The sequence below is a fragment of the Microtus pennsylvanicus genome, chromosome 15 (genome assembly GCF_037038515.1).
Source record: "Microtus pennsylvanicus isolate mMicPen1 chromosome 15, mMicPen1.hap1, whole genome shotgun sequence".
Taxonomy (NCBI): Eukaryota; Metazoa; Chordata; class Mammalia; order Rodentia; family Cricetidae; genus Microtus; species Microtus pennsylvanicus.
The window spans coordinates 32,282,443-32,310,244 of record NC_134593.1 but is presented as its reverse complement, the minus strand read 5'-3'; the positions used below and the strand labels follow the sequence as shown (position 1 = coordinate 32,310,244).

The following is a 27,802-nucleotide window of genomic DNA, read 5'->3' as shown; positions in this document are numbered from 1 at the left end:
AGTAACTTGTTTGGCCTGTCATTAAGTGGCTACTGGGACGCTTGTGACTCTGATGTCACCTAGTATTGAAGAGATATCGTGGGTTATGTCCCTGACCTGAGAAAAGATAAAAATTCAGTTTGAAGTAAGGTTTCTATGTAATGCATACTTCATTCATGCTATTATAAAGAAAACAGTAAGCCAAGCCATTATAAATCAGGGACCATCTATATATGCCTAGCCAGCCCACATTCAGATTTTGTATACACATAAACAGCCAGACCTGCAGTTTCCTATTGGTGTCAAAGAGAGAATCAGAGCAGGATCAGTTACATTGAGACTTCTGTAACAGATTTCAGTGAACTAGGGATGTAGAGATAATTTTTTCCTGGAGAGAAATACAAGAAACACTTGTACTCCTGGATTAGGTTACATTGCTTTTTATCTTGATACCAAGGCATTCTTGGTCCATTTTTTTCTTTTTCTTCTCTTCAGTAAATGTCAGGGGAAAAAATCAAGGGAAGAATATAATAAAAATAATGGGATAAAATTTTGCAAAGCTAATGAGAATATGGAAACTTTAGACAGAAAAGTCCCACTTGGTGTGCTATAAGCATGATGAGGAGTATACATTTGGTCAAAAATCAGTTAAAACCAGGTGGTGGTGGTGCATGCCTTTGATTTGAGCACTTGAGAGGCAGAGGCAGGTGGATCTTTGTGAGTTCGAGGCCAGCCTAATCTACAAAGTGAGTTCCAGGACAGCCAGAGCTACCCAGAAAACCCCTCACTCAAAAAACAAATCAGGACACAGAGGAAAGTGACCGACAGACTGCCAATATATGTGGAACTGTCTTTGAAATTTTCTGTTTCACACAAGTCTACTGGATACCATGGACCAGTAGGCTGAAGATGGATGCCCCAATGAACAGAAAAACTTGACTGTCCAGGCAGCTAGATGTCTCTCTCAATTCTAGAGTTTTGGAAGTTGCTTACAATGTACTTCCTGTTTACTTAGGTATCATTATATCCTTCAGGAGTCTTTGATGGAGTTGAAGAATTTATAGTTATAGTTTTCCTTAGTTACGATAAAAGATAAATATAAATATTGTAACTGTAATTCTTGCTTGGTAGCTGTTTTGGTATATGTAATTTTACTATGTTAAAGTTAAAGCCTTCCTTTTTGTTTAAACACGAAAGGGGAAATGGTGTGGGAGGTCCTTCTGTCTATGTGTTGCTTTTATTAGTTAATGAATAAAGAAACTGTCTTGGCCTGTTGATAGGGCAGAACTTAGGTAGGCAGGGAAAACTGGACTGAATGCTGGGAGAAGGAAGGCAGAGAGAGAGAGAGAGAGAGAGAGAGACAGAGAGAGAGAGAGAGAGAGAGACAGAGAGAGAGAGACAGAGAGAGAGAGAGACAGAGAGACAGAGAGAGAAAGAGAGAGAGACGCCATGGAGATGTGCTGAAACTTTACTGGTAGGCCATGGCATCGTGGTGATATACAGATTAATAGAAATGGGTTAAATTAATATGTAAAAGTTAGCCAATAAGAAGCTAATGGGCCAGTGATTTAATTAATATAGTTTCTATATTAGTAGTTAACCACTATTCTAAATAGTGGTTATTTTGCTTCTGGACGGCCTGGACGAAGAAGTGACCTCCTCCAACAAATAAAAATAAAAAATAAAAATCAGAATTAAGTTAATGAGAAAGTTAAAAATTAATTATTTGTGGAAAATGAAATGCAGATCATCACTGCAATTTTCATCAAGAATACTAGATATTTGATAGTCTAGTATTCTATATCATACACGAGGACAGTTTTCAGAAGTTACTAGAGAATATACTTTAGAAAAATGAGAAAGAGACCCAAAGAAGAGGTTATTCTGGACCTTAAGAAAAGTGAAACTGTCATAGTCTAGGAAAAAGAGAAAAAAGGAAAAAGGAAGGATGTAGTAAGTCTAGGAAATAAATGATCCAGATGAAAACAAGGCAGTAAACGTGAGGGATGTGCACATTGCACAGGAACAGTCTCGCTCTCTGCCTTTAGGAAGGTTCCAGGGACCCAGCTTAGGTGTAAAAGCATGGCAGACTTTTTAACCCAATTAACCAACATGCAGCCCTTAAAATGTTTGCTTATTTGTTTGTTTTAAGCAGTGTTTGACCTTACCTAGATGGTAAAAATTTAACAAGTACAGTGTAAAACTGGTGAATCAAATAGTAAGAGTTAAGGTTGTAACTGCTAGAATTGAATTCTTGGGCTGGAAAGATGACTAATAAGTTAAGACCACTGACTGCCTCTTCCAAAGGTCCTGAGTTCAAGTCCCAGAAACCACATGGTAGTTTATAATCATCTATAATGAGATTTGGCGCCCTCTTCTGGCATGGAGATAGAACACTGTATATGTAATAAATAAATCTTAAAGAAAAGAAAAATATTTTTAAAAATTAAATTCTTATGTTAGTATCATATTGACCAAAGAAAATCTGACTTTGTTTTTTTTAGACTTTAGACAGTTAAGTGTGCCACCACTGGGAGGGGACAAGGCAAACTTTGTGTGTGTGTGTGTGTGTGTATTTATTAGGGTATTTATTAGAACCACATGAATAAATACTCAGTGTAGGTACTACATAAGCAAATAGGTAAATAGTTAAATAAAATAGAATTTGAAAACCCTGTCTTGAAAAACAAAAACAATCTTACAAAACTTTTGATTCATGTATGCTGTTCGCACAAGAAAATAAAAACTCCACTGATCTTACTACTAACAGTTATTTGATCTTTCTAGTATTTCAAAGTAAGACTCATACTTTGAGATCTCCCTTACTCATTTTCCCTGAGCCAGGAAAGTTCTGAAAAATCCAGAACTTCAGGATCCTTTCTTCTTGACCGGTAGGCTGCTAGCTGCCTTTCAACACAACAATGTATGTTTAAGACTGCTAATGGATTTATTTCCTTTAGGGTGATACGGACTACAGGAACCTCATGGCAACAGAAGTAAACCAGTTCACAGCATATTTGTACATATGCATATATGTAACACACACATACTTCTCTTAGGATATGCTTAATTTCTTTACCAGTTTGTTTCTTGTTAAGGGTTTATTTTCCCTTAGTCTCACCTGTTGAAAACCCTGAGTTTCTAAAGAAAACTTTTACGTACTATTTATTTATTTATTACACGGACTTGCCTAAGATAGAAAATGATTAGGCTGACTGAAATCATTACAGCCTAAACTTAGAAAAAAGTAAATTTACATATCACAATAAAGCTGTCCATACCATACTCAAACTTCGAAAATTAAGGCGTTTTTTACCATATAGGCTGAATGCAGAATTCATTTACATATCATTTTTCTAAAATGAAGACTTTCTCAGTTAACTTTGGAAATGCCGAATTGGGAGAGGGTATGTTGAGAACTGAAAGTTTTTATGTAGCTGGTACTTTTCTCTAAATCTAACTGAAAGCCATGCCTTTTCATGTTCTGTAAAAACAGAAATATAGCTGTGTTTAGTTAGGTCTAGGTTTATTGCCTTCTATGTAAGGAGCCATATCCTTACTTAATACTTTTCATGTTAACATTTTTTCCAGTTGAAATAACATTTTCATTCACTTAATATTTGAAATATTTTGGTTATTTATTATTTTCTAAAAAGTCTGCACTTCACTGTCTTGGTGATTCCTGGACCAACATTACTGAAAGAACAAGTTTTTTGTTGTACTTTCAAATTAAGTATCTGGCAACATTTTACTCCTTAAAATAATTTACCTAGCAAGGTCACATTTTATTAGTTTCCTTAATTTAAATTTTAATAGTATATATCATTTTGAAATTGGTTGTTGCGGCAAGAATATAAATCAAAATAGTAATTTCAAGATACACTATATAGTTAGACACTATGTTTTATGAATTGCCTACAAAGATAAAAATGTCATGCAGAGGACTACAGTAACTCTCTGGGGGAAATACTCTTAAAAAGGTTTGACTATTTCAACTTAGCTTTCTTTGTTGTTTGCAACTTAAGGCATGATAAGTACTTTTAATCTAAAATGAAATAGAAGTGAAATATATTTAGCAAACTATTACTTAAACATCTAATGGGTTCCATATAAATTAACAAGTTTTGAATTAAATCATTTTGTGTAGTACACATTTAAAAGTTCAGATATCACATTATTTAAATCATAATTGCTTTTAGACTCTAACTTTAGAGATTTTTTTTTAATGAGGAAAAAACACATTAAAGTGGTTCAAGAACATGGAGTGCGTACAAGAATAGAATATATTTTAATGTTTAACACATCAGACACAAACTTTCTTTAAAAACATGTAACCGTCCATATGTTACTTTTCTTTTGGAGCTGAAGAAATAGTTTCCACAAGTACAGTTTTCACAGTTGAACACGGAGCAGTCCCAGTGGTTTAGGCAGGCAGCTTATATTGCAGATTCACTATCAAATATCTTACTTTTTAGAGTTTGTAGGTTGTGTTGGATAAAATTCTCGGTGCCCTGAACTTCAGAGAACCTGGAGTCACTTCTTCTAACAGACCAGTTTTTCATTTTTATTGAATTCTGAATTGTGTCTGAAGTGAAGTAGTAAACAATGGGGTCAAAGCAGCAGTTGGAAACAGCAATGCAGAGAGTGATGGGGTACATTGTCCTCACTGCTGCTGCCACAGAGCAGTTAACGAACGTCTGCGTTCTCATGAGAGAGTAGAAAATAAGATTGATGTTATAGGGCACAAAGCAGAAACAGAATATAACCAAGTGTACAAAAATCATTTTTAAAACTTTAGTTTTGTTCATTTTGCTTCTACTTAATGTAACAGGTTTATTTAAAGTTCTCAGCACCATACTAGAACAAGTTACATTCAAAATTAAGGGGATAAAAAACCCCACTATTTCAATGAAAATCACAATCCTGGAGAGATACGTTTTCCATGTGGCTGCTGGAAAGTTCTCAAAGCAGGCTTCTGAGGTATTGTTACCCTGAGAGTGGGTGGACTGAAAGAAAACTGCTGGTGCACTTCCTCCCATCACTGTGAACCACACAGCGATGCAAACAATCTTTGCATTTCGCTTAGTTCTTAAAGTCTTCGACTTAAATGGGTAGACGATTGCCAGAAATCGATCTACACTGATACAGGTTAAGAACAGAATGCTTCCATACATGTTGGTGTAAAACAGCATTACTGAAACCTTACAGAGAAGATCTCCAAATGGCCAATTCCGAGTTGCAAAGTAAAAGATCCGAAATGGTAAAGTAAAGACGAAAAGCAAATCTGACATTGCCAGATTAATCATGTACGTTGTAGTTTCATTTCTCACTTTGAGGGCACAGATGAAAATGTATATCGCAACACAATTGGATATCAGGCCAAGCACAAACACCATGCTGAACATGCACCCATACAAAGAGTACTTAAAGGAGTCATCGTAAGGGCAGTGGGAGCCGTTGGAGCTTACCATTGTCAGGCAGTGCAGCTCACAGCCAGTCCTTTGTCTGCAGCAGTCGGCTTTGCGATTCAGACGTGGGCGCAGCAACAGCCAGTTGGTTTGCAAATTATTTGCTTCTTTTTGTCTTCTTATAAATATTTTCTTCTCTGAAGTCTTCAGAGGAAACATGAAATGTGTTGCTTAAAAGTTTCTGGTAGATTCTTCAGGACAATAGTCTCATTTTCTGGTCTCCAGAAAATCCATGAGTCCAGAATTTAGTTAACTGACAGAAAAGGCACTCAAGGAAGCCAACCCATAGAGCCACAAACGTTAGGAAAAGCTGTGTTTCACCAGTCCTGGTGTAAACTTGTACTTCAGTCGTCAAGGTTAAAATGTCTTCATCTTCACAATGTTTATGCAACAGTTATCAGTCTTACTTCGGAGTCTTAATAGTCCCAGTCCGTCGTCCTCTGGCACCACTTCCTTCTTCTTAGTCTCCGCTTTGGTACTTTGGTATTGGTTCCAGGTGGCGATAGGCAGAGTCTTTTAAAGATTTCCAAATGAATTCCTGAGCATGTTAGCTCTTGCTGAAGGAGGCCTTTCCGAGCTTGCCAGCTGTATTGTGAGATGGGCTGTCTCTGAAGCGAGCAAGAAAGGCTTCCTAGATTTGTAATATGACATCACAGGAAGAAGAGGCTGGGTTTCCACAAAGGAAGCCTTCAACCCAGTTGTTTGCAGTTCCTTTAATCTGATAATGTGTGAGCTGGGAATATACCTAGGAGGCTTGCAAATGGTCTCTGGCTGTCCAGCTGAGTTAGGCATTAACTCTTTTTATGCTGAAATGCCTTGTGGGGATTCTGGCAAGCTCTCCAAAGTGGTTTGCTTTGTTTAAGTTAGTGATAACGAAGAAAGAGAAACGTGTATATATATATATATGTCAGCTTAAGGCGGCTACTTTGGATGTTTCCTTCTTAAATAAAATGCAGATGGGTACATATTTATAAATTGAAATCTTAGTGATATGAGTGGACATTTTTAAAAAGGCAAGACCTTAAGAGTTTATATAAAAAAGGATTTGGCTGAGGGACCAGCAGTTCTGGCATTCTTGGCTTCTGGTTTTTGTTTTGTTTTGTTTAATTACTTGTTAAGATTTAACTCAAGTGGCATGATGGTGAATAGCTTTAATCCTGCACCTTTTTAGTTATTGATAAAACAATGTTCTAACATTTTTCTTTGAAACTGATATTCTAGGGTTATTTTTAATACATCAAAGAATACATTAAGAATGTTTATTTTTCCTGGGAGATTGTAGCTCAGTGGTAAGAAAAGTTGGTGCAGCATTACTCTTATTTCCAGTGACTTAATATAAGCACAATGGGAAAGTAGTTTCTAAAAAGGTCTTTTCCCCCTCTTAAATTGATTGAAATAATTTATAGAGAATTAAAGATCTGCTGCTTACCTAAATTTAAGTTCATGATTTTAATTTTCATTTTCCCCATCTCTTCCTTTAGCTTCTGTCGCATGTTAACTGTGTGTTGGGATATATTTCAGTTCTTACTATAATTCCTAAACTTGGTTCTTATTGGAGCTGAAACTCTTCATTTCTGGTCAGTTAAGGCAGTTAAGGTCAAGTTCCTCTACACATGCCTTAGTTTAAATATTAAAGTGTAATCATGTGTTCTGCATCTTTTAATTCACATTACTCTAAAACTTAACAACTTTTGATGGTGAATTATAATCTTTTTTGATTAGGAATTCACCTATGATGAAATAGTGGAAGATTACTTACATCCAGGAGAGATTGAGGGTCTGAATTTCTTTGTATTGCTTTTTGTGTGGAAAGCAGATATATGTGTGTTCACATTAGAAGGCAGATAGGAACTCTGAGTGCTGTAATGAACAAAGAAGCAATTAATAACACTTTCTTCTCAATGGTTAAAATTTTTCTGTTAATAGCTCTTTAGGAAAGATATAAAATGAGTGGTCTACTTTTAAGTTTCCTAATTGTCATTTTTATTTAATATACACAACGGTGTGTCCTGGCACTATTCACTTTTTATTTCATTTTGAAAGTGGTACTTTTTCATTTTAAATATGAACATATATTAGTTCTGTACTAGAACATCCTTCCACATATTATTCCTGTTTCTTAACTGTTATTCATTAAACTGTTCATTTATATATTTTTTCATGTTTTAATTATTGATGCTTAAAATACATATCTACTATCAATTAGGCTTTATTATTATCAATAATATATGTTTGTATTTCAGATTTTTGACATAAATCTTTACCCTTAGTAAAAATTGAAGTGTTTGCTGATGAATGGATTATCATTCTTCAGAATCTAAATTTATCACGAAGTCAGGATGTTGGTGCTCTGCCTTACCACTCATTTTGTTATTCTTTTCCTTTGAGCCAGGGTCTTCCACTGAACCTGGAGTTAGCCTTGCAGCCAGCCAGCCCTAGTAATCCTCCTGTCTGCCCTGCACCCCTCTGGAGTTAATAGCACAGCCACAACCTGCTTGCACACCTGACACCCAGTGAACCATTTCTCCAGCCCAGCCATTCTTTTCAGTTCTTTTTCATGCTGCTTATTTCTGGGTTTGGTTAGGAGTATCAATTGTGTGTTGTTCCTTCATTTTCACTGCCACAGTTATAAATATACTGAGGCACATTTACCTCTATGAATATTATGTTTTTTATCTTTTTATTTGTAGTCTTATTGTCTTTCAGTTACCTCCTACCATCCTGTTACAGATCAACTTAATGAATCAAGTAAAATTATTTATTTTTTCTCTTGTTTCTAAGAAGAATTTAAAGGAAATTATAATATTTAAAATAATTACAGTGGGGCTGGAGAGGTGGCTCAGTGGTTAAGCGCATGTGCTATTCTTGCAGTGAACTCAGGACCACCAGTGCCCACATGGGGTGATTTACTCATATACTCCAATTGAAAAATCCAGCAGCCTCTTCTGGCTACATCAGGAATGAATATGATGTACCCCCTAACACACACACACACAGACTGGCACTAATACACATAAAACTAAATAAATAAGTCTGTAAAATATCCTGTAGACTGTTTTTTAGGATGTTGTAAAAGAAAGTCAATGTAAAAGAGTTAATAATTTGCTGAGAGTGGTGGTGCATGCCTTTAATCCTTGCACTCAGGAGTTTTAGGACAGCCTGGCATACATACTAAGTTCTATGCTAGTCATATCGACACAGTGGAATCCTGTCTCAAAAAAGAATTAGGTGGAGGTGCTGGGCTCAGTTGCCAATATCCCAGAAAATGATAAAATAAAATTCTGAAAATGTGAGAAGTATGAGCAATACCGTTCTAAAAACTAATTTATTTTTTAAAAAATATTCAGTTTAAATGTAATAAATGTTAACTAAAATAAATTTTATATAATACATTTATTTGTACAGTAGTAAAATAATGAAAAACCATATGGTAGTCTAAGATAAAAGAAGAAAGGTATGTGAAATAATATTAGAGAAGTCGGTGAAAAGAATCTGATACATTTTACTTTAAAAACTATGTGTTGCCCTTATGTAATAAATGCAACCATAAGAGTATCCAGGAAAAGTTGCCTTTTGATTCTGAAATTAATCTGCACATGTGTTGAGAGAAATACTTCATTGTGAAAGGACATTTCTTGTCAGCTTTGTTTTAGGACAAGCACCAAATGTCTAATTGTAATTCTGGCTAAATGTATTATCATTTGGTAGATTTTATAAATACACACACACACACACACATACATGGTTCAATGATGGATTAAGCTTAACATTTTAGTGCAGAGGATCTGCTTCTGGGGACCTGGAAATCTCTTAAGCCTTTTTATCTGCTCTTCCTTGGGTTCTGGTTTCATCATAGTCTGAGACTGAAACACTATGGCTCAAAACACATAAGAAACACTGATCTGAAGAAGGGATCAGCAAATAATCTCTGAAATATTTGAAGGTTTTTTTCCTTTAGAGAAAATCTGGAAGGAATCTAGACTTGTCGCTTACTAGCATAGATTCTTTGTGCGTGGATAGGAAATTGTGCTGTAGTATATAAAATAATGGCTGCTCACATCTTTTTCTAAGTGGGAAAGTATGAAAGTCTGCAGAGAACACCCAGCAGGGAATGCTGGCACTTCCTGTACTGTCACTTCATTCCAGTGGGGAATCTGTTTCCTTGGCTGTGTAAAAGAAAGGAATTAGGCTGTACAAAGTTCCCTTCCTGCTTCCTCTTTGGTCCAGATTCTTTGAATTCTTTGAATGTTTAAGGTGTCACATTGGGCCTTCACTCTTCAGTATCAGGGAATCAATTTTTTACCTTTAACGTTTAAGAATTTGTAATTTTGAAACTAGTTTGGACAAGAAATATGTACCACAGAGGAGCAGGAGGAAGAAATATGTGTAAGAGCAGAGAAACTGGGCTAGGTAGAAGTTCCTTATTATACTCAGTAAATCGGCAGCAGCCACATGCTTACACAAAAAGTCACTCCCAGCACTTGTAATCCTAGCCAGCTAATTTAGCGAGTTCCTGGTGGAAACAGAGATAGCAGTAAGGGCCCAGGCCTTTAAGAAGGTGATGATTCCTCTGGCCCCACCACTGGTACTGTGAGACCGTGAGGTCTCCAAGGGATAACAAAAGCCAGTTCTGGTGGCTCTTGTCTATAATTACAGCATTCCATAGGCAGAGGTGGGAAGATGGAATGTTTGAAACGAACCTGGCTACATAATCAGTTCAAGGAGCTACACAGCTGTCTTAAAACACAAATGAACATCTCTAATTGCAGGTCTTGAAGGCTAGAGCTAGTGTTCACAATAATTAGTCCTGGTGTAATTTTATTAATATAGCCCTAATACCCTTCACATACACAAAACTTTTACTTTTTGAGGACTTGATAATCTGTTCCCACCCTAAATTTCTATAAGAGCAGTACAGAGAATGCATTGAGACATAGGGTTTAATTTGATAATGAAATCTTTGGGTGAGAGGGGTCGAGACAGGTTTTCTCTGTAGCTTTGGAGCTTGTCCTGGAACTAGCTCTTGTAGACCAGGCTGGCCTCGAACTCACAGAGATTCACCTGCCTCTGCCTTTTGGGTGCTGGGATTAAAGGTGTGCGTGATGCCACTACTGGCCAGTTGATAATAAAATCTTTGTAAACACTGACAAAGAGGGTTGCTGATTTTAAAGTTATTTCAGTTACTTTGGAAGAAGTAAGAAGAAAGACCAATTAAACTAGGTTCTTAGTAATCTGGTTTTAATTTTTATCACTAAAAATTTGACCTTTTCAAAGTCATTTAACTTCTCTGTTATATTTATAAAAAGACATGGGTTAGATCTCTAAAATCTTTTTCAGTTCTTTCTGTTTTAAAATTAAAAAAAAAATTTGGAGTTATGATTGTTTTAGGATTAGGCAGGGGGCAGATGGTGGAGGATCACAAAGCTGAAACTAAGACAGAGCCCTCTCTATATGTCCTTAGGCCTATTCCTTATGCATGTATGTCCAGTGAAAAAGGGCAGGTCTGTATATGCATAGTGAAAAGAACTCTCATCTTGAGATATAAAGATGTTTTTGTTCCTAAACTTGGACTTTACCTTGGGCAAAAATCTATCCTACCTAACCATGCTCTTCTGACTTTATAAATGGTTTTCAGAACAAAATGAAATGAAAAATTTTGGTTGTAAAATGTAAACAAACAAACAAACCAAAAACCTTGTTAGATGCAGTAAGCCTCCGGTTTCCTGAACTTTCAGATACTAGTTGAGTTGTAAGATGAACTAGGACAGTGTGCTCTGCTTCATTACATTTTATTGAACAGATAATTCCTGTGCTAGATGCATGCCAGAAGAGGGAATGATCCTAAGTAATGCTATGTACATACTTTGTTAGTATTGATCATGGGCAGCAGAAGCCAATCTTGTGGTAGACAGAGGCTTGCCTTAGGAGAAAGATTTGTTTGAGTTAGTTATTGAGTACCCTACACACTGGGTTAATTCTAGACTTCTTTAATGTTGTAATAGAACTTCATCCTAAAATCCAAGAGTAGTCTGCTCAGGCATCCCCCCACCTCTGTAATTCCAGTTGCATCAGTCACTCAAGCACAGCTGAAGAAGAGAGACTTCTTCATAAGTATGTGAGAAGCAAATTCTTTGGTCATGGTTGTTTATTGCCAGAGCTGGAACTGCAATCCTAGTTTCTCGGCATAACTCAAGTTGTAATGATAAAGTAAGTGTCGGAAAAGGTTCCTTTGGCTAGCTGGCCAAGGTGAGCCACTAAGAAGTCACATCGATCTGATAATGCAAGAGGTTTATTGGAGGAGAGGGAAGAGAGAGAAAGGCCATGTCAGGCGGGGACATGAAATAGACAGACTGAGAGCAATACGGTGTGGCTGGGACCTTTAAGGGTGCTTGTGTCACTGCGCAGCTCTTATAGCATTGCGACAGTGGAAATGCGTCATGCCTAGCGGTGGGGTGAGTGATGACATGCTGCCGGCGCCAAAAGGCAGCCCAGTGGGGCATCAGATCCACAACAGCCCACTGTTCATGTAGTTTTCAGTCTTTTTTCCTGATAGAATATTAGACATTTAGATTAAAGCTTAGGTAAATATTAAGCAAAGAACTTTGTTTTTCTGTTTGAATTATATATAAGCTTTTTGAAATCTTAACATGCCTGAAATTTAACTGATATTGCTGGGCATGTGCATAAACCTTTAATTCCAGCTTTCGGGAGGCAAAGTCGGGGTGACTTCTGAATTCAAATCTAGCCTGGTCTACAGAGTTTCAGGACAGCAAGGGCTACACAGAGAAACCCATCTCAAAAAACCAAGAGAAAGAGAAAAAAAAAAAGATTTCTGGGGCCTAGAGAGATGGCTCAGCACTTCCAGAGGACTGGGTTCTGGGTTCTACTTATAAAGCACACATGGTGACTCACAGTCATCTGGAAGTCAAGTTCCAGGGATCCAGTGGTATCTTCTGACCTCTGAGCACACTACACATGCATGAGGTGCATCTATATGCATGCAGGCAAAACACTCATTCATAAAATAAGGTGAATAAATGTAATAAAAAAGAGAAAACCTTCTAGGACTAGAGAGATGGCTCATTCATTGGATAAGAGCACAGACTGCTTTTCCAAAGGACCCAGGATTGATTCTAGCACCCACATGGCAATTTATAACCACCTGTAACTCCAGTTCCAGAAATACAGTGACCTCTGTGGCCTCTGTGGGCCCCAGGCATGCACATGGTGTACAGACACACATGCAAGCAAAACAACACCCATACACAGAAAATAATAATAAAAAATTAAAGACTATACAAAAGTTTGGGGAAAGGGGTATACAATTTTAAAATAAAAGTGTGGTCTAGTGTAGGGGCATGGTGGAGCTCTTTCCTTGCCAGGTTGGAAGCCTAGATCAGATCTTCACTAGAAGGATGGAGAGATGGCTGAACAGTTAAGAGCTCTTGCTGCTCTTCTAAAAGATCCTAGTTCAATTCCCAGCACCCACATCAGGTGGCTCATAACTGCTTGTAACTCCAATTCCGGGGATCTGGTACCCCCTTCTGACCTCTGTGAGCACATATACTCACATATAAATAAAATTAAAATTTACAAAAAAGAAAATAAGTAAAAATAAGGCACTAAAAGATAAGTGTTACATAAAGTGTGAAGTTTTTAAGGAAAAGATACAGCTTTAACTGGATAATTTTGATTCCGTGTCACATGCAGTGGAAAGAAAATAATATGATCATATTGTAGTTCATGTAATATTTAAATAGAACATTTTCTTTTTAATTGTTTTTAAGATTATAATTATGTCATTTTCCTCTTTTCATCCTTCCAAGCCCTCCCATGTAAGAGTATTTCCTTATAGATAGAAATAGGTCAGAATCAATTAGCAAAATTAGTCCTTTTAAAATAAGCAACAAAAAACAGAGAGGCTCTGAATAAACATGTCACTTTATCCTGATCTTAAAAGTAGTTTTTAGTATTCAAATTTAACATTTTTATCTTTAAAACTTTTTTACCTTCAAAACCAAAGTGACTATTATATTTTTAAATAGATAACAGTATTTTTAAAATAGACAACAGATGTTTTAAAGATCTAATTATAAGAACACTATTCTAGATATAAGTATAACCAGAAACTTAATTTGACTTTAGGCATTTGGGCTCTTAATCTGCTTAGACCCAGGGAAGGAGACTGGCTTATTACAGATGGGGGCACTCAACTGTCTAGGGCTACTGGTGAGGCTCCAAGTCTGGTCGTCCAACCCACAGCAAAAGTTCCATGGTCATTTTTATTAGTTTGCCACTGCAATTACTTTAATCAACAGATTCTAATTCTTGGGAAATGTGAGGGTTTCCTATCAATACCAGATGTCGCCAGCCTTGCCTCGGAAAGGTTGAAAACAAAAGAGCGGAAGGATAGGCTCTATAGGAGCCCCTGTCAGAGCTCAGCCTTTTGTTGTTGTTTTAGTTAAACAAAAATGGGCCCTTTTGACCTGACCATTAAAGGTTGCTGGATTGTTGTCCTGATTACAAACCTAGGAAAACAGGACATGCACATAAAAAATCTTTCCTGTTGGGCTCGGGATATTGCTCAGTGGCCAAGGCCCTAGGCTTGCTCCCCAGCACCACAAAATAGCAAAACAAACAAATAAAAAATACCTTTCCCGCTTATGTTATCTTCTTCTGTTCACTGATTCTGTTGATTCGTACATGCAGGAAAAATGCTAATATACATAAAATAATCTAAATTAATCTTATAGTAGGGAAAAAGCAAGGCCTATTCTATGTAGACCATAGGAAGACAGTTTTAAATACAAAGACTAAAACGTGCTTTAAAAAAAAGTGAGTGAAGTTTAGAAGCCTAAAGGAAATTAAGGATTACTAAGGATGATTTCCATATCTGTAGAGAGATCAGAGATTGGTGGTTGATAGCATAGCTATCCCAACAGTACTGGGCAGAATCAAAACTGACTAGTGGTGAAGGGAATGAGTATTCTTGTTCATGTGCTATAGTTGAGACATTTGTCATATATTCACATGGGAATCTTTAGGATCCAATTGGAAGTGTGGACTTGCAGTGAAAGAATACTTTGGTCCTAATATCTATTTGGAAATATACAGATGTAGGTAAACCCACAACAGTAGCTCTAGCAGCATATTGGCAAAGTATCTAGAGGAATATCACTATTAAAGGACAGGAGAGATAAATGGAAAAGAGCTAGCAGAAAGGCCAAGGCCAGAAGTTTTCTATTTTCTATCCTAGTTTCCTTCTGTGAGGCAAAACAGTGGCTTCGGATAGTACAAAAACATTTCCTGTAATGTAGATCCAATAATATATTCCTTAAAACACCAGCACACAATAGCAGTTCCTGCTGTTGCTTCCCCATTGTTAGTTTTTCTACCAGCACTGGAGACTTCCCTTCTCCTTGGGCAATCAGAATCTCTTTTAGGAGCACTGTGTCTGAATAGTCTTGACATTTTTTAATCTCAGGAGAAGTTTGTGCTTGCTTTAGAAGTACATACTAATTATGGAAGGTCATTTAGAATAAACTTACAGCTTCCACTTTTCTGGCAGTATTGTTTATTTGATGAGATTCACAGTAATCTTACTGACAGTGAGAATCTGGTTTCCTTCACAGGATTAGTTACCGAAGCAGCAACTATGTAGAGAACAATTACACTGACAGTTAGTTTAAGCAGATAAGTAATGTCATGAGGCAGCTTGCCTGAGTGCTGGTGGCAGCAGTGCTACAGAGAAAAATACCAGCATTTTACTTCTTCATAGTGGCTTTAAAAATCAAGTTTTGGCTGTATTTGTTATTGATTGAGGTATTAGTTTTCTATTGGCAATTAAAACAATAAATGTTTATTATCATGAATTTCTGAAGGTCAGGACGTACCATAGATGTGTGATTTTGGCTCATATTTTTTCATGAGAGATCTTGAAGTTGTCAACCAGCTTTACTGATTGGCTTCAAGGTTTACTCCCATGGCTGATGGCCAGAGGCTTTGCCACATGGGCCTGCCCAGAGCTGCTTTGTTATATAGCAGCTGGTTTCCCCATCTCAGAAGCAAGATCTCCTAAGATGGAAACTGCCAGTAACTTCAGACGTCTCATGCTGTCACTTTTGACATATCCCTTGGTGGCACAGACTAATTCTGGCACAGTTTAGGGGTAGGTGGTCGATATAATACACAAACATGTAAAGAATCACTGTTAGAAGTTATTGGATGATCCTGGACGCAGGCTGTGAAGGTTGCATGCTGTGTCTGCGAGAAAGCAAATTCTGTCATTGGCTTTCTTATTTGTGACTTGCTGTATTTAGCTTATTCCATGATGTGGCCATATTACTTACTAATGTTACTGATAGAAGATTTTACTGATGTAAAACTATTACTGAGTGTTCATTATATCAGATCCTGGAATTTTATTTGGAAGATTCTTTCAAAGTCTTATGTAGAACTTGTTAGTCACCTCCTTAGATATCCTCGAGTAAGTTTATCATTTATTGTTTCCTTGTTGCACCGTTTGTGTTTTAGTTTTGTGGAACTAATAATTGCTTTCTTAAGGGCTTATGTGCCATTTAAGCACTTTACATGTATCATCTTGTTCGTTACAGCCTTGCTATGGTTTAACTATTTAAAATCAGTGTGCTGATGTAGAGCTTGTTACAACAAGAGAGCCAGGCCCCTCTTAGTCTCTAACTTCCCGTCCTACCATCTAATTACTCGTCTTTCATATGATTCCCTCTAGCCTGAGGTGACACAGGCAGGGGGGGGGGAGGGGCTCAGCAGGGCCTGCACCGTGATGTTTACACAGTCAGGCTCCAGAACTTCCAGCTAAATAAATCTCTTAGTAAACTACCTAGCCTTAGGGATTTCATTTTAAAATGGAAAATGGATCTTTATTATTATTATTATTATTATTATTATTATTATTATTATTAATGAACTACATAAAGTTTCTCTAGGGTCGTAATTCCTCTTCTGTTTCTGTGCCCTGTTCCTTTTCACTTAAAATAACTTAATCTTTCTTTGGGATTTGCCTCAGGCATGAAGTCTAAGTTGTTTTCCCTAACACACCTGATTTGAGTTAAGTGTTGCTCCTTTGTTTTCTGTATACCTTGTACATTTTAATATTGTGTAATTAACTACTCTGTTGATATTTTTATTTACAAATCTGTTTTATTTATTAGACTATAAAGTATAACACAAAAGCTAAAAACAAAACCAAAAAATAGGGACTCTAGAGTCGAATAGCTTTAGACCAAATTCTGTACCTATCATTTACTGTGCCTAGCAGTTTCCTCTTAGCTACTTTTCATATTTTTAAAAGAGCAGTAAAAGAAATAGTGTCTTCTTTAGAGTGGAACTAAAAGAGTGTAAATGAAGTCATTGGTGCTTTACTATAGCATGAGGGCAGAGTACCTGTTGCTTTGTTATGTGCCACCTTCTTTACCCATGTGTTAGCTTTCTGTCTCTGACAAAATACCAGAGAAAATCCACTTAAAAGGAGTAAAGTTTATTTTTGGCTCATGGTTCAAAGGTTGATCTCCATTGTTTTGAGTCTTAAAGCTGGACAGAACATTGAGGCCAAAAATACATAGTACAGGAAGCAGAGAGAAGAAGGGGCCAGGATTACAAAATCCCCTTCAATATCATACCTTTAGTGACCTCACTTCTTCCCACTAGGCTATACCTTCTAAAAGTCTTACCTCCTCATAATAGTGGCATAGATTGAAGACCAAACTTTTAACGTGAATATTTGGGACACAATCCAGATCTAAATGTAATAGTACCAAGGCTTTTGTTTAGATTATTAATAACTCTATGTAGTAGGGACTACCATAAATGTGCTTTATGTCTTGGTGTCTTCAGATGAATGATTGATGAGATTTTAAGAGATGGAACTGCAGTTAGGGGGAGATTATAGGGTAGAAACATGGTTTTAAAAACATCATGACAAGGGGCAGAAAGATAGTTCAGAGGTTAAGAACACTCACTAACTGCTCTTCCAGAGGTCCTGAGTTCGATTCCCAGCAACCACATGGTGGTTGATTACCATAAATAATGAGATCCGGTACCCTCTTCTGGCATGCATTCATATATGTAGGCAGAACACTATATACATAATAAATGAATCTTAAAAGAAAAAAGGCATGTCTCACGTGCCTTTAATCCCAGCACCCAAGAGGCAGAGTCAGGTGGATCTCTGATTTCAAGGCCATCCTGGCCTACAAAGAGAATTTCAGGCATCAAGGACTTTGACACAGAGAAATCCTGTCTCAAAAAACAAAACAAGTGGGCTGGAGAGATGGCTCAGAGGTTAAGAGCACTGACTGCTATTCCTGAGGTCCTGAATTCAATTCCCAGCAACTACATGGTGGCTCACAACCATCTATAGTGAGATCTGGTACCCTCTTCAAGTCTGCAAACATACAGACAGACAGACAGAACACTGTATATATAATAAATAAATAAATCTTTAAAAAAACCAAGATGAAACAAACAAAAAGCATGACAACATGCAGAGGAAGAACAGAGAAGATGAACAAAGGAATGTAGCTTGCATCCTAGTATAGTCACAGCAGCACAAGTTCTAGGAGCAAGTAGCCTTGGGTTTGAGCCCCTGCTACACCATTCACAAGGCATATGGACATGTATGTTAACTTCCTTGCCTCAGATTCTTTATCTGTGAAATGCATAGAATAATAGTATCTACTGTCTAAGAACTAAATAAAGGAATGTTTGTAAAGTAGCATAAAGCCTAGTAGATGCTCAGTAAGCATTAACGTGTGTTCTTATTAAACACAGGAGAATCATGAAGGTAGACTTTTAATTATGAAAGAAACAGATGGAAGTATGTAGTGATGTCTTTGTGTTATCAAATCATAATTACCATAGTTATGAAATTTAGGGATGATAGACCACTTGGTCATCTTTCTTACAGTGTATAATTCTTAATGGCCAACATGAAACTTTTGTCTAGAAAGTCTAATGTATAATTAAAATAAGTTCTCTTAAATTCATTTGAATGTGATATATAAAATGTGTGTATATATATATATATATATATATATATATAGACATTTTGCTTTCTTATCCTGGTTACTTTAGTCAAAGTGCTTGAAAAAGGAGAACCAAAATTCTTCTTTCAGTATTTGGCCATTAGGAATTAGGGACTTTGTGATGTCACAGTAGAAACTGTACATCTGAAACACCTCAGACTTGCTTTGGTTACTAGTTTATTATTTTAGTTATTTAGTTATGATTATTTAGTATAGTTGTTATTTTAGAAAATAAAATTGAGGGAAAATTTGAAAGGTCTTTAGAAATCTAAGGAGACAGAAAATTGAGCTTTTATAATATCACTATTTAAGAAAAGATAGTTACTCTTTAGGAACTTACTTCAGAATGGAATAATATAGTTCATAGTTCCTGCGGAGATAGATTATACATGTGCATGCATGTACACATGTGCTGTGTCTTTGTGTGTCCATGTCTCTTTTCTGTATGGCAAGTGGCTGAGGGTGGACATGGTGGAGATAGGAAAGAAGAAGATAGGAGTTGGACTTGTTTTGTGTTGTGCTGTTGATGTAGGTATAGAATCCAGGGCCGTGCACATAGAAAGCAAGTCGCCTACAACGGAACAATATTCTGTTGCTGTTCAAGAGCTTTTATTAAATGAGTTCAAGTTCTGAGAAATTACAAGGCTTATAAAGTCTTGTGAACTCTAGGTCTCTTAAAAGTCAAACATCAGAAAGCAAGGCCAGTGAAGTGCTTCAAGTGCTAACATGGGGCTTTGTTTGATTTTGCATGCTAGGCAAGTGCATTTTTTTATTGCTTTATAAATAATACCATTCAAAATTTCCACTTCCTCCCTCCTCCTACTCTCTTACTCAACCTCCCTCCCCCCCTGCAGTCCTAAGAAAGGGCAGGGTACCCTGCCCTGTGGGAAGTCTAAGGCCCTCCCCCCTCTATCCAGGCTTAGGAAGGTGTGCATCCAAATAGACTAGGATCCCAAAAAGCCAGTACAAATCCCAATGCCTTCTCAGTCTGCCCCAATTGTCAGCCACATTCAGAGGGTCCAGTTTGATCCCATCCTCGTTCAGTCCCAGTCCAGCTGGGTTTGGTGAGCTGCCATTAGACAGGCACACTGTCTCAGTGGGTGGACCAACCCCTCACGGTCTTGACTTCCTTGGTCATATTCTCCCTCCTTCTGCTCTTCAACTGGACCTTGGGAGCTCAGTCCAGTGCTCCGATGTGGGTCTCTGTCTCTTTCTCCACCTGTCGGCGGATGAAGGTTCTATGGTAATATTCAAGATATTATTCATCAGTGTGACTATGGGACAAGGCCAGTTTAGGCACCCTCTCCTCCACTGCCCAGTGAAATTCTCTTAGGCAGAATCTTGTAATTTTGATTTTTTGACATAAAGGTCGCAGTTAAGAGTCAAGGATTATTTGAGGAAATTTCTCTAATTGTGGTCATTTAATCATAAGATATTCGTCTTTGTAAACCTTAGTCATAACATGGAATAGACAGTTCATGTCTCCCCGTTTCAGCAGTGCCAGCACTTTTATTCCTGACTTTTGAACTGCCCTTGTTATGCTTCCTCATTCACTTATAACTTTCTCTTCCTTTTTTCTTTCTTCTTTTTTTTTTTTTACAAAATTTGGCAAAGCATTTTTTAATTTCATCACAATTGACTTCCTTTCAAGACTCCTCATGCCTTGTTCCCCTTTTAATGTCTGTTTCTCACATTGTGTCAGTTCCCCTTAAAATATTTATTCTCCCACACTATAAACTTTTGCGGATTTTGCAGATATTTGCCGATACTTTATAGCACTTTCTGAATTTGTAATCATACTTTCTTACTTAATTACTGCCTGTTCCTTCCCACTAGACTCTCCACAAAGAGGCTAGGAAGCATGTCTTTTCTGACCTCTGGCCTCAGTGCTTCGTATTTACTTGCTGTTTGTTCAGAGACTGATGGTTTACAGTTTCAAGTCGTTTCTTTTCAGTCCAGGCTGTACAGAATCCATGGTTGTGTTCCTCCATGCTTTGTTCTCTAAAGAAAGCATTTGGAAAGGTACTCTGAAACAGCTGGCATGCTTATACTTGTGAGACGATGCATATTATTATTTGACTAGTATTGTGAGGGGAGAATTAGAAGAAGAAGGAGTTTGTTTGAGGCAGTGTTGCACTGTGTATGTTTAACTATCCTGGAACTCATGGTGTGTGGTCCAGGCTGGCCTGGAACTTACAAAGATCCATCTACCTCTGCTGTGATTAAAGGTACACACCACCACGCCTGACTTAAAATTATGTTTATGGGATTTAAAAGAGTATATAACTATTCTTATATACTTTAAGGTAGAATTTTTTAACCTTATCCTTACATTAAGATAGAATTAATCTCAAGAAATTTGGAGAACTTTATTCTTCTCACTCCATTCCATTTATTCAGTAAATACTCATTCAGCTCCTAATGTTTGCAAAGCAGTTTTAAGCATTAGAAATAACTGTTGTGAACGACAGACAAAATGCACTGTCCTGAATCTTGCATTAGAGATAGTTAATAAGCAAGTAAGCAAATGTAGTAACAAGTAATGACCAGTGCTATAAGAATAGAGCAGTTACAGGTAAGAAGCAGAGGGAGTTACAGCCCTCTTGACAAGATACTTGGGAGGTGCTGTTAGAGGAGATGAGAATGTGGTGTGGGTTGAGCCTTGGAATGCTCTGGTCAAAGAATATTCAAGACAGGGAAGGAGCAAGCACAGAAAGGGAGAAGAAGGGAGTTCTTTGATCTTGTTATTTTGTGATAGAGAATGATTAGTTCACACTGTACATAGAGTAAAGATGCTGAGTGACAGATCAATACTTCTGGACAAAATGCACATATGTACTGGTGGATAGATGGATTACTAGGATTATGTTTATGTTTGAAAAGATATACTGTCCTTTGTGATTGGCATTTGTAGTTAAAATTAGACGATAACCATAATGTCATCAAATATTTTTATGATACTTTGTTAAACCCTAGTCCAAATTCTTAGCATTATATCATTTGATTTTACAATATTGTAGTTTAAATACTCTTACCTAAATATCTCAACAATTAAGAAAAATGAACCCTGCTGTGTATGGGTACATGTCATTAATCTCAGAACTAAGGAGGCAGAGGGGATATATGAATTGGAGGCCTACTTGGTCTACATAGCAAGTTCAGGCCAGACAGCTTCACAGTGAGTGTCTCAAAAACAAACAAACCAGAACTGGAGAGATGGCTCAGCCATTAAGAGCATTTGTTGCTCTTGTAGAGGACCTGGGTTTCATTTTAACACCCATATTAGAGGTAACAACCATCTGTAAATTAAGTTGTTGGGTTTTCTTTCTTTTTACATTTCTTCTTTCCTGAAATGTTTCTCTCAAAGTGCTTTTTGTTTGGTTTGCTTTGGTACTTTCACAGTAAAAACTTCCCTGACTACTTGATTGGCATTCATGTTTAAGTGTAATCACTACAAGTTAGCCGGAGGCTGTGTTTACCCAGGAAGGGATTTTGACTGTGTGGTGACTTGCATGGATATAATTCTCTTGTAAAGCCTTTGGTTTGCTAATACCTGCAGTTCTTTTCTCTTAGAGTCAACATTTACTCAGCTTGATGCATATGTTTTCATGCCTAGAGGATATGACCATAGTCCCAAACATCCTTCTCTGTGGAGAAGGAAGCAGTATGGGATGTATAACATGTGTGATCAAATCCTTTCTCGAATGCCACCTTCTTTATTATGGTGGTTCCTTCTTAGATTCTGTCTGCAGACTTCAGGGCAAGCAGTTCAGTTTTATGCTCATCTAATCTCCATTTTTTTCATCACTATATATAGACAGGAGAAGAGGAGGCAAATGTCTTGTTATTTAATATACCTTGGAGTTCTGCAATCTTCCTGTTGTTAATTCCCCTTTTGCCTTACAGCCCAAGAAATCTGGTATCATGGCTTCTAGACCTTCTCAAGAGTAAAAAGTTCATATGGGGGACTAGAAAGATGTCTCTGTGGTTCAGTGCATTCCCTGTTCATCCAGAGGATCTGAGATTCCCAGAGTGCACATGACACATAACCATCTAGTTCTAGAACATCTGAAACAAAATGTGCACATGGTACATAGACATGCATTCAGGCAAAGCAGCCATACACATAAAGGTACATAGACATAAACGTGCACATGCATTCAGGCAAAGCACCCATACACATAAAGTAATCTTTTTAAAAAGAATTGATTTGATTTGTCTGTTGGCTCTTCCTTGTTGGGCTTTCATTTACCCATTTATCAGATAAAGTAGGTTAGCGCTGAATTCAGGTTATATATCTGACATCCTCTCCCATTCGCTTTGCTCGTAGTTTATGCCTTCTTATGTTTGCCATCTTTCGCTGGCACTGCTTATTTTTAAAGAGTAAGTTGAATGGAATAATTAATAGTTTCCAGTTTATGTGAGTTCAGATTTGTTGTCTTTTTCATTATGACTTGTAGGCTGGTTTGTTTGTTCTTAAGATTTATTTTATTTTTATTTGTGCATATGCATCAGCATGTGTGTGTGTATATGTACATGTGCAGATGCCCACAGAGGCCAGAAGAGAGTGTTGAGTCCCCTGGAGCTGAAGTTAAGGCGGTTGTGAGGTTATATGTGTGCTGGGAACTGACTTGGTTCCTATAAAAGCAGCACCTGCTTTTAACCACTGATCTGTTCCTCCAAACTCAGACTTCTGGGTTTTTTCCAGTTTCAAAGTCTTCCCTTAACAACATAAGAGATGGTTGTAATTTCTTTTGATATACTAACTTCATAAAAGGAGATATGAAAATGTTACATTTTCTCAATTTAGAGAGAGTTCAGCTAAAAACAAGTTTATCTTTCCTTTGAGGTTTTGATAAAATTTCCTGGTAAAACCTAAAAGGGCTTTTCTTTGTGGGGCAGTTTTAAATTACTGATTCACATTTATTGATTTGTTTTTTTTTTTTTTTTTGAGACAGGGTTTCTTTGTGTAGCCCTGGCTGTCCTGGAACTAGCTCTGTATGTAGACCAGGCTAGCCTCAGACCCATAAAGATCTGCCTGCCTCTGCCTCCTGAGTGCTAGGATTAAAAGTGTGTGCCACCACTGCCCGGCTCTGATTCAAATTTTTAACAGTGGCAAGATTACGTAAATTATATTATTTTTTTCATTGAGCTTTGATAATTTGTTTTTGTAGAATTTTAAAAATATAGTCTGTTTCTAATTTATTGACATAAACTTGTTTTTAGGTCCCCTGCTATCTTTTATATCTTTTATATTATGTTCCACTTTTAGTTCCTAACACTAATTAGTTCTTTCTTCTCTTTTTATCAACTTTAGTTGTGCTCTGTTATTTTAAATGATAGTTGTTAATCTTTGTTGATAATAAAACCATATATTTTATCTTTGTTTTCATGTTTTTGTTTTCAGTTTTATTAAATTCTGCTTATAGATGTAATATTTTCTTTTTACATTATTTTAATATTTTGTGTGTCTTTTGTCTAAATTCTGCTTTCTTTCCTAGTAAGGTTATACACATCACTAGCCAAACCTCTGAAATTTGAAGTGCTTCAAAATCAAAGCTTTTTTTGTTGTTTTGGGGACTGAGTCAGCCTAAGAAGTCCTTCTATCTCTGGGCTATTTCCCAGCCCCGAGTCCAAAATTTCTTACATCCAAACATGATGCTACCTCATGTGATATATCATAGTCAAAAAGATTCAACCAAATTGTTGATAAAATTACCTCAGTCCATGAGCATAAGGCATATTTGAAGCATCAATGAATCCTGATAAACTTTGATTTTATTACCGATACATCTCATTGTGTGTGTGTGTATGTGTGTGTGTGTAAGTGAATATTCCCCCCAAAAAAATCAAAAGCCAAGACAGATTTATTCAATGTTAGAGGAATATTTAAGATCATACATTTTCCTGTTTTTGTGTGTGTGCGTACAATATCAAAATTGGAAAGCAAGAATTTCAAAATGGAGTAAAGGATTTCATTCTATATAAAGTTAAAAGTGCTTAACCATGCCAAGTAACATAGTTTTGATATGTACTCGGAGAAATCATGCTTGCTGATGTTGTTATAATTCCATTTTCTCTCGTCCAGGACTCACCTTTATTTGATCTCATTAAGCAATCCAAGGACGGAGAAGGACCTGAGCAGCTTGAGTCTGCTTGTCCTCTCAGCCTTCCTCTCCAGAGTAACCACACTGCAGCAGACATGTAAGTAGAAACGCATTGCCTCATCCTTTCAGACTTTAGAGATATCTGACCGTAAGGGAAATGCAGAGCGCTATGTAGAAATTGTAGGACTGGAGTTTTGCATAAGACATCGTTTTTTCTTTAAGAAGAATGTAAGATACATGACCTAAATAAGCTCATAGAAAGAATTACAAGGCTGCTGAATCACATGGACTTGGTGTAATGGGGAATTTTTCATCACAGACATGGTGCCATTTTAGATAGGCTTTAATGATTAGACATGATTGTAGTAACAAGGGCGGCGGGGCTGCGTCCCCAGCACCCCGGCTGCCTGGCTAGCTTATGCCCGAAATAACAACACACAAACTGTATTCATTTAATCACTGCTTGGCCCATTTCTATCTAGCCTCTTCTAGGCTAATTCTCACATATTAATTTAGCCCATTTCTAATCATCTGTGTTGCACCCCTAGGTGGGCTTACTGGGAAGATTCTAGCCTATGTCCATCCTGGGTCGGAGCTTCATTGCTTGCGTCTGCCTGGGAGCTGGGAGCATGGCGTCTCTCTGAGGCATCTGCTCCCGAGAGGAGAGCTGTGGAGTCTGAGCTCACTTCCTCTTCCTCCCAGCGTTCTGTTCTGTTTACTCCTCCCACCTATCTTCTAACCAATGAGGGCCAAGCAGTTTCTTTTTATTTAACCAATGACCTTCCTCCATCACATGATATCAACATGAAAATTGGAAAAGCAAGAGAAAATGCCCCACAAGTCAGAACTGGCCTGCATATATAACAGCCTTAAAGCAGGAAACAATGTTTCAGAGAGTATCTATCAGACCATTTGGGGTGAGGTATAGCATAAGTATAGGGAGTGGTGTGGAATACTGCACATTGTTAGTGTGGGTCATGATGAGAGAAGAAACCACTGACTAATATTTATTGGGGGGTCTCTATATTTTGCGCATTTGCATAAGTACTTAAGATTCCTATTTTTCATTAAGTGTCCAGCCCGGCCTTGTAAGGTAGCAGAGGAATGAGGGAAGTAAGGTAAACAGAAATGAACCAAGTAGTCTGCCAACACCCATGTTTTTTCAGTCCTTTCAAGTTTGAAGACTTTTTTCAATCCAGCTACTGCCTTTCGTGGAAATGTGCGTAATGTTTGTACCAGATTCTGTAGAAATACAGTATTCCACAGTTAACATAGGGACCATTTCCATAGGAACTTCTATCTAAGTATTCTAGCTCACAGAGACATTGGATTCATGTATGAGTTTGATTGCTAAGTAATATTCACTTAAGTCAGCTTTATATTTTCCTTTAAGTCAGTAAAAAGTTATCTGGTAAGTGCTAGGTTAACAGTGCCAGTTACTGGTAAGTTAGATGCTTGGTCCTTCTCCCTCACAGGGCTTTGCATCTTGGAGGAAGGAAGCAGTAAACAAATAAACTCCCATGAGTCCATTTAGTCTTAGTGCTGTAAGTGAAACAAATGGAGTGTCATGAAGAGACAGAGAAGTGACAGGCTTTCAAGAGGCCTTTTCTGATGAAGTGAATGCCAACCAGGCAAAGGTCGTCTTGTTTGGGGAAATTGATGAAATTGGAGACTAGAAAGAAGCCTAAGGTAGATGGGTCCTAGTCAGTGTAGTAAAGGTAAGGTAGAAGGGGCATTAGGGTCTCTAAGTCCCTATGGGCTATACGGAGTTTATAAAGGTAGTGGGCAACCATTCAGACACAGATGCAATTGTGTATAATTTGTATTAAGAGACTATTCTGGGTGGTATTTGAAATACATTTAGATTTGAGGGCGAGAAAATGGAGAAAAAGGTTTGAAGAGTTTAAGTATCTCAAATGAGGGGTAAGGGTGACTTGGTCTGACATAAGCATTAAAGATAGAAATGAAAGGTCTGAAATGTATTTTACGATAAAAATAACAAGTTTTGCATTGATTTGATTTACAGCATATATGAAGAATCAGACAAATGGAGACACTTAAAAATTTTATTACTAGGCTTTTTACTTTTAAACACTAGATGCTTTGTAGTGAAATTTTTTTGAGAGGGAAAAACCGGGTGAAGGAACCCAGAGTTCTGCTTTAGCCTTTGAAGGTTTGAGATTCAAGTAGTACTATCCATTTCAAAACTAGATAGTTGTATCTGGCACTCAAGGGAGACCTGATTTTGTACAAGTTAAGTACAGTTTTGTGAACTAAAGGGAACTCGGGGAGATTGAAGTTTGAAAGGTAGCAGCATATTTTTCCTGTTAAGCTAACTTTCCAAGCTTGTATTTAAATAGCTAACTCATGGAATATTTTTTTGGGGGGGTGGTTTTCAAGACAGGGTTTCTCTGTAGCTTTGGATTCTGCCTTGGAACTAGCTCTTGTAGACCAGGCTGGCCTCCAACTCACAGAGATCTGCCTGCCTCTGCCTCCCGAGTGCAGGGATTAAAGGCATGCACCATCACCCTGCTAATTTATGGAATTTGGTATACAGTATTAGATCAAATAGGTAAAATGTGTCTGAGTACAGGTATATAATTGAACACAACTCACATGTGCATGTGTGTGTGTGAGAGAGAAATGAAGACTTAATCTTTGTATATCTCTAGGTATCTTTCTCCTCTAAGATCCCCAAAGAAAAGAAGTTCAACTGCACGTGTCAATTCTGCTGCAAATACAGAGACACAAGCAGCCTCAACCTTCCATACTCAGAAGCCATTGAAATCTACCTCCCTTTCCCTGTTTTACAAAAAAGGTTAGTAGAAGATTACTTTCAAGAGCACGGACTCTGGACCAAGGCTTACTGGGTTGAGTCATGGCTGCAGTACTACGATCTGTGACCCTGAGCACCTCACTTAATATCTCCATGCCTCGGTTTCTTCACTTACAAAATGAATCTGCCCTTTAAGAATATTACCTTATTGGGGATTAGGGGATAATTAGTACATATAAAATGCTTTAAGTAGGGCCTAGCATATAGTAAATACTAAGAAAATGCTACATTAGTGTTATTGTCTCCGTTATGCCTTAACTTAGTATTTGGAAATACGCAAATACTATTTTGCTTTTCAAATGTTTGTCTAGAGTTGAGATAATGTAGTGTAGTACTACCCATTACAGACAT

At 37.3% G+C, this 27,802-nt stretch overlaps 2 protein-coding genes across 5 annotated transcripts in view; one reads left to right on the top strand and one right to left on the bottom strand.

Annotated features, from left to right (window-relative positions):
- Nucleotides 1–27,802, top strand: part of Rb1 (RB transcriptional corepressor 1) — a 126,757-nt gene that overhangs the window by 80,151 nt on the left and 18,804 nt on the right. For all 4 annotated transcript variants that reach the window (XM_075948988.1, XM_075948989.1, XM_075948990.1 and 1 more), the window contains 2 exons: nucleotides 24,597–24,712; nucleotides 27,288–27,433. In XM_075948988.1, coding sequence (XP_075805103.1) covers nucleotides 24,597–24,712; nucleotides 27,288–27,433 — 262 coding nt within the window. The remainder of the gene's footprint in view (nucleotides 1–24,596; nucleotides 24,713–27,287; nucleotides 27,434–27,802) is intronic.
- On the bottom strand, nucleotides 4,240–6,080 carry Lpar6 (lysophosphatidic acid receptor 6). Its single transcript, XM_075949563.1, has one exon. The coding sequence runs from the start codon at nucleotides 5,604–5,606 to the stop codon at nucleotides 4,416–4,418; it is 1,191 nt and encodes a 396-aa protein (XP_075805678.1). The 5' UTR covers nucleotides 5,607–6,080; the 3' UTR covers nucleotides 4,240–4,415.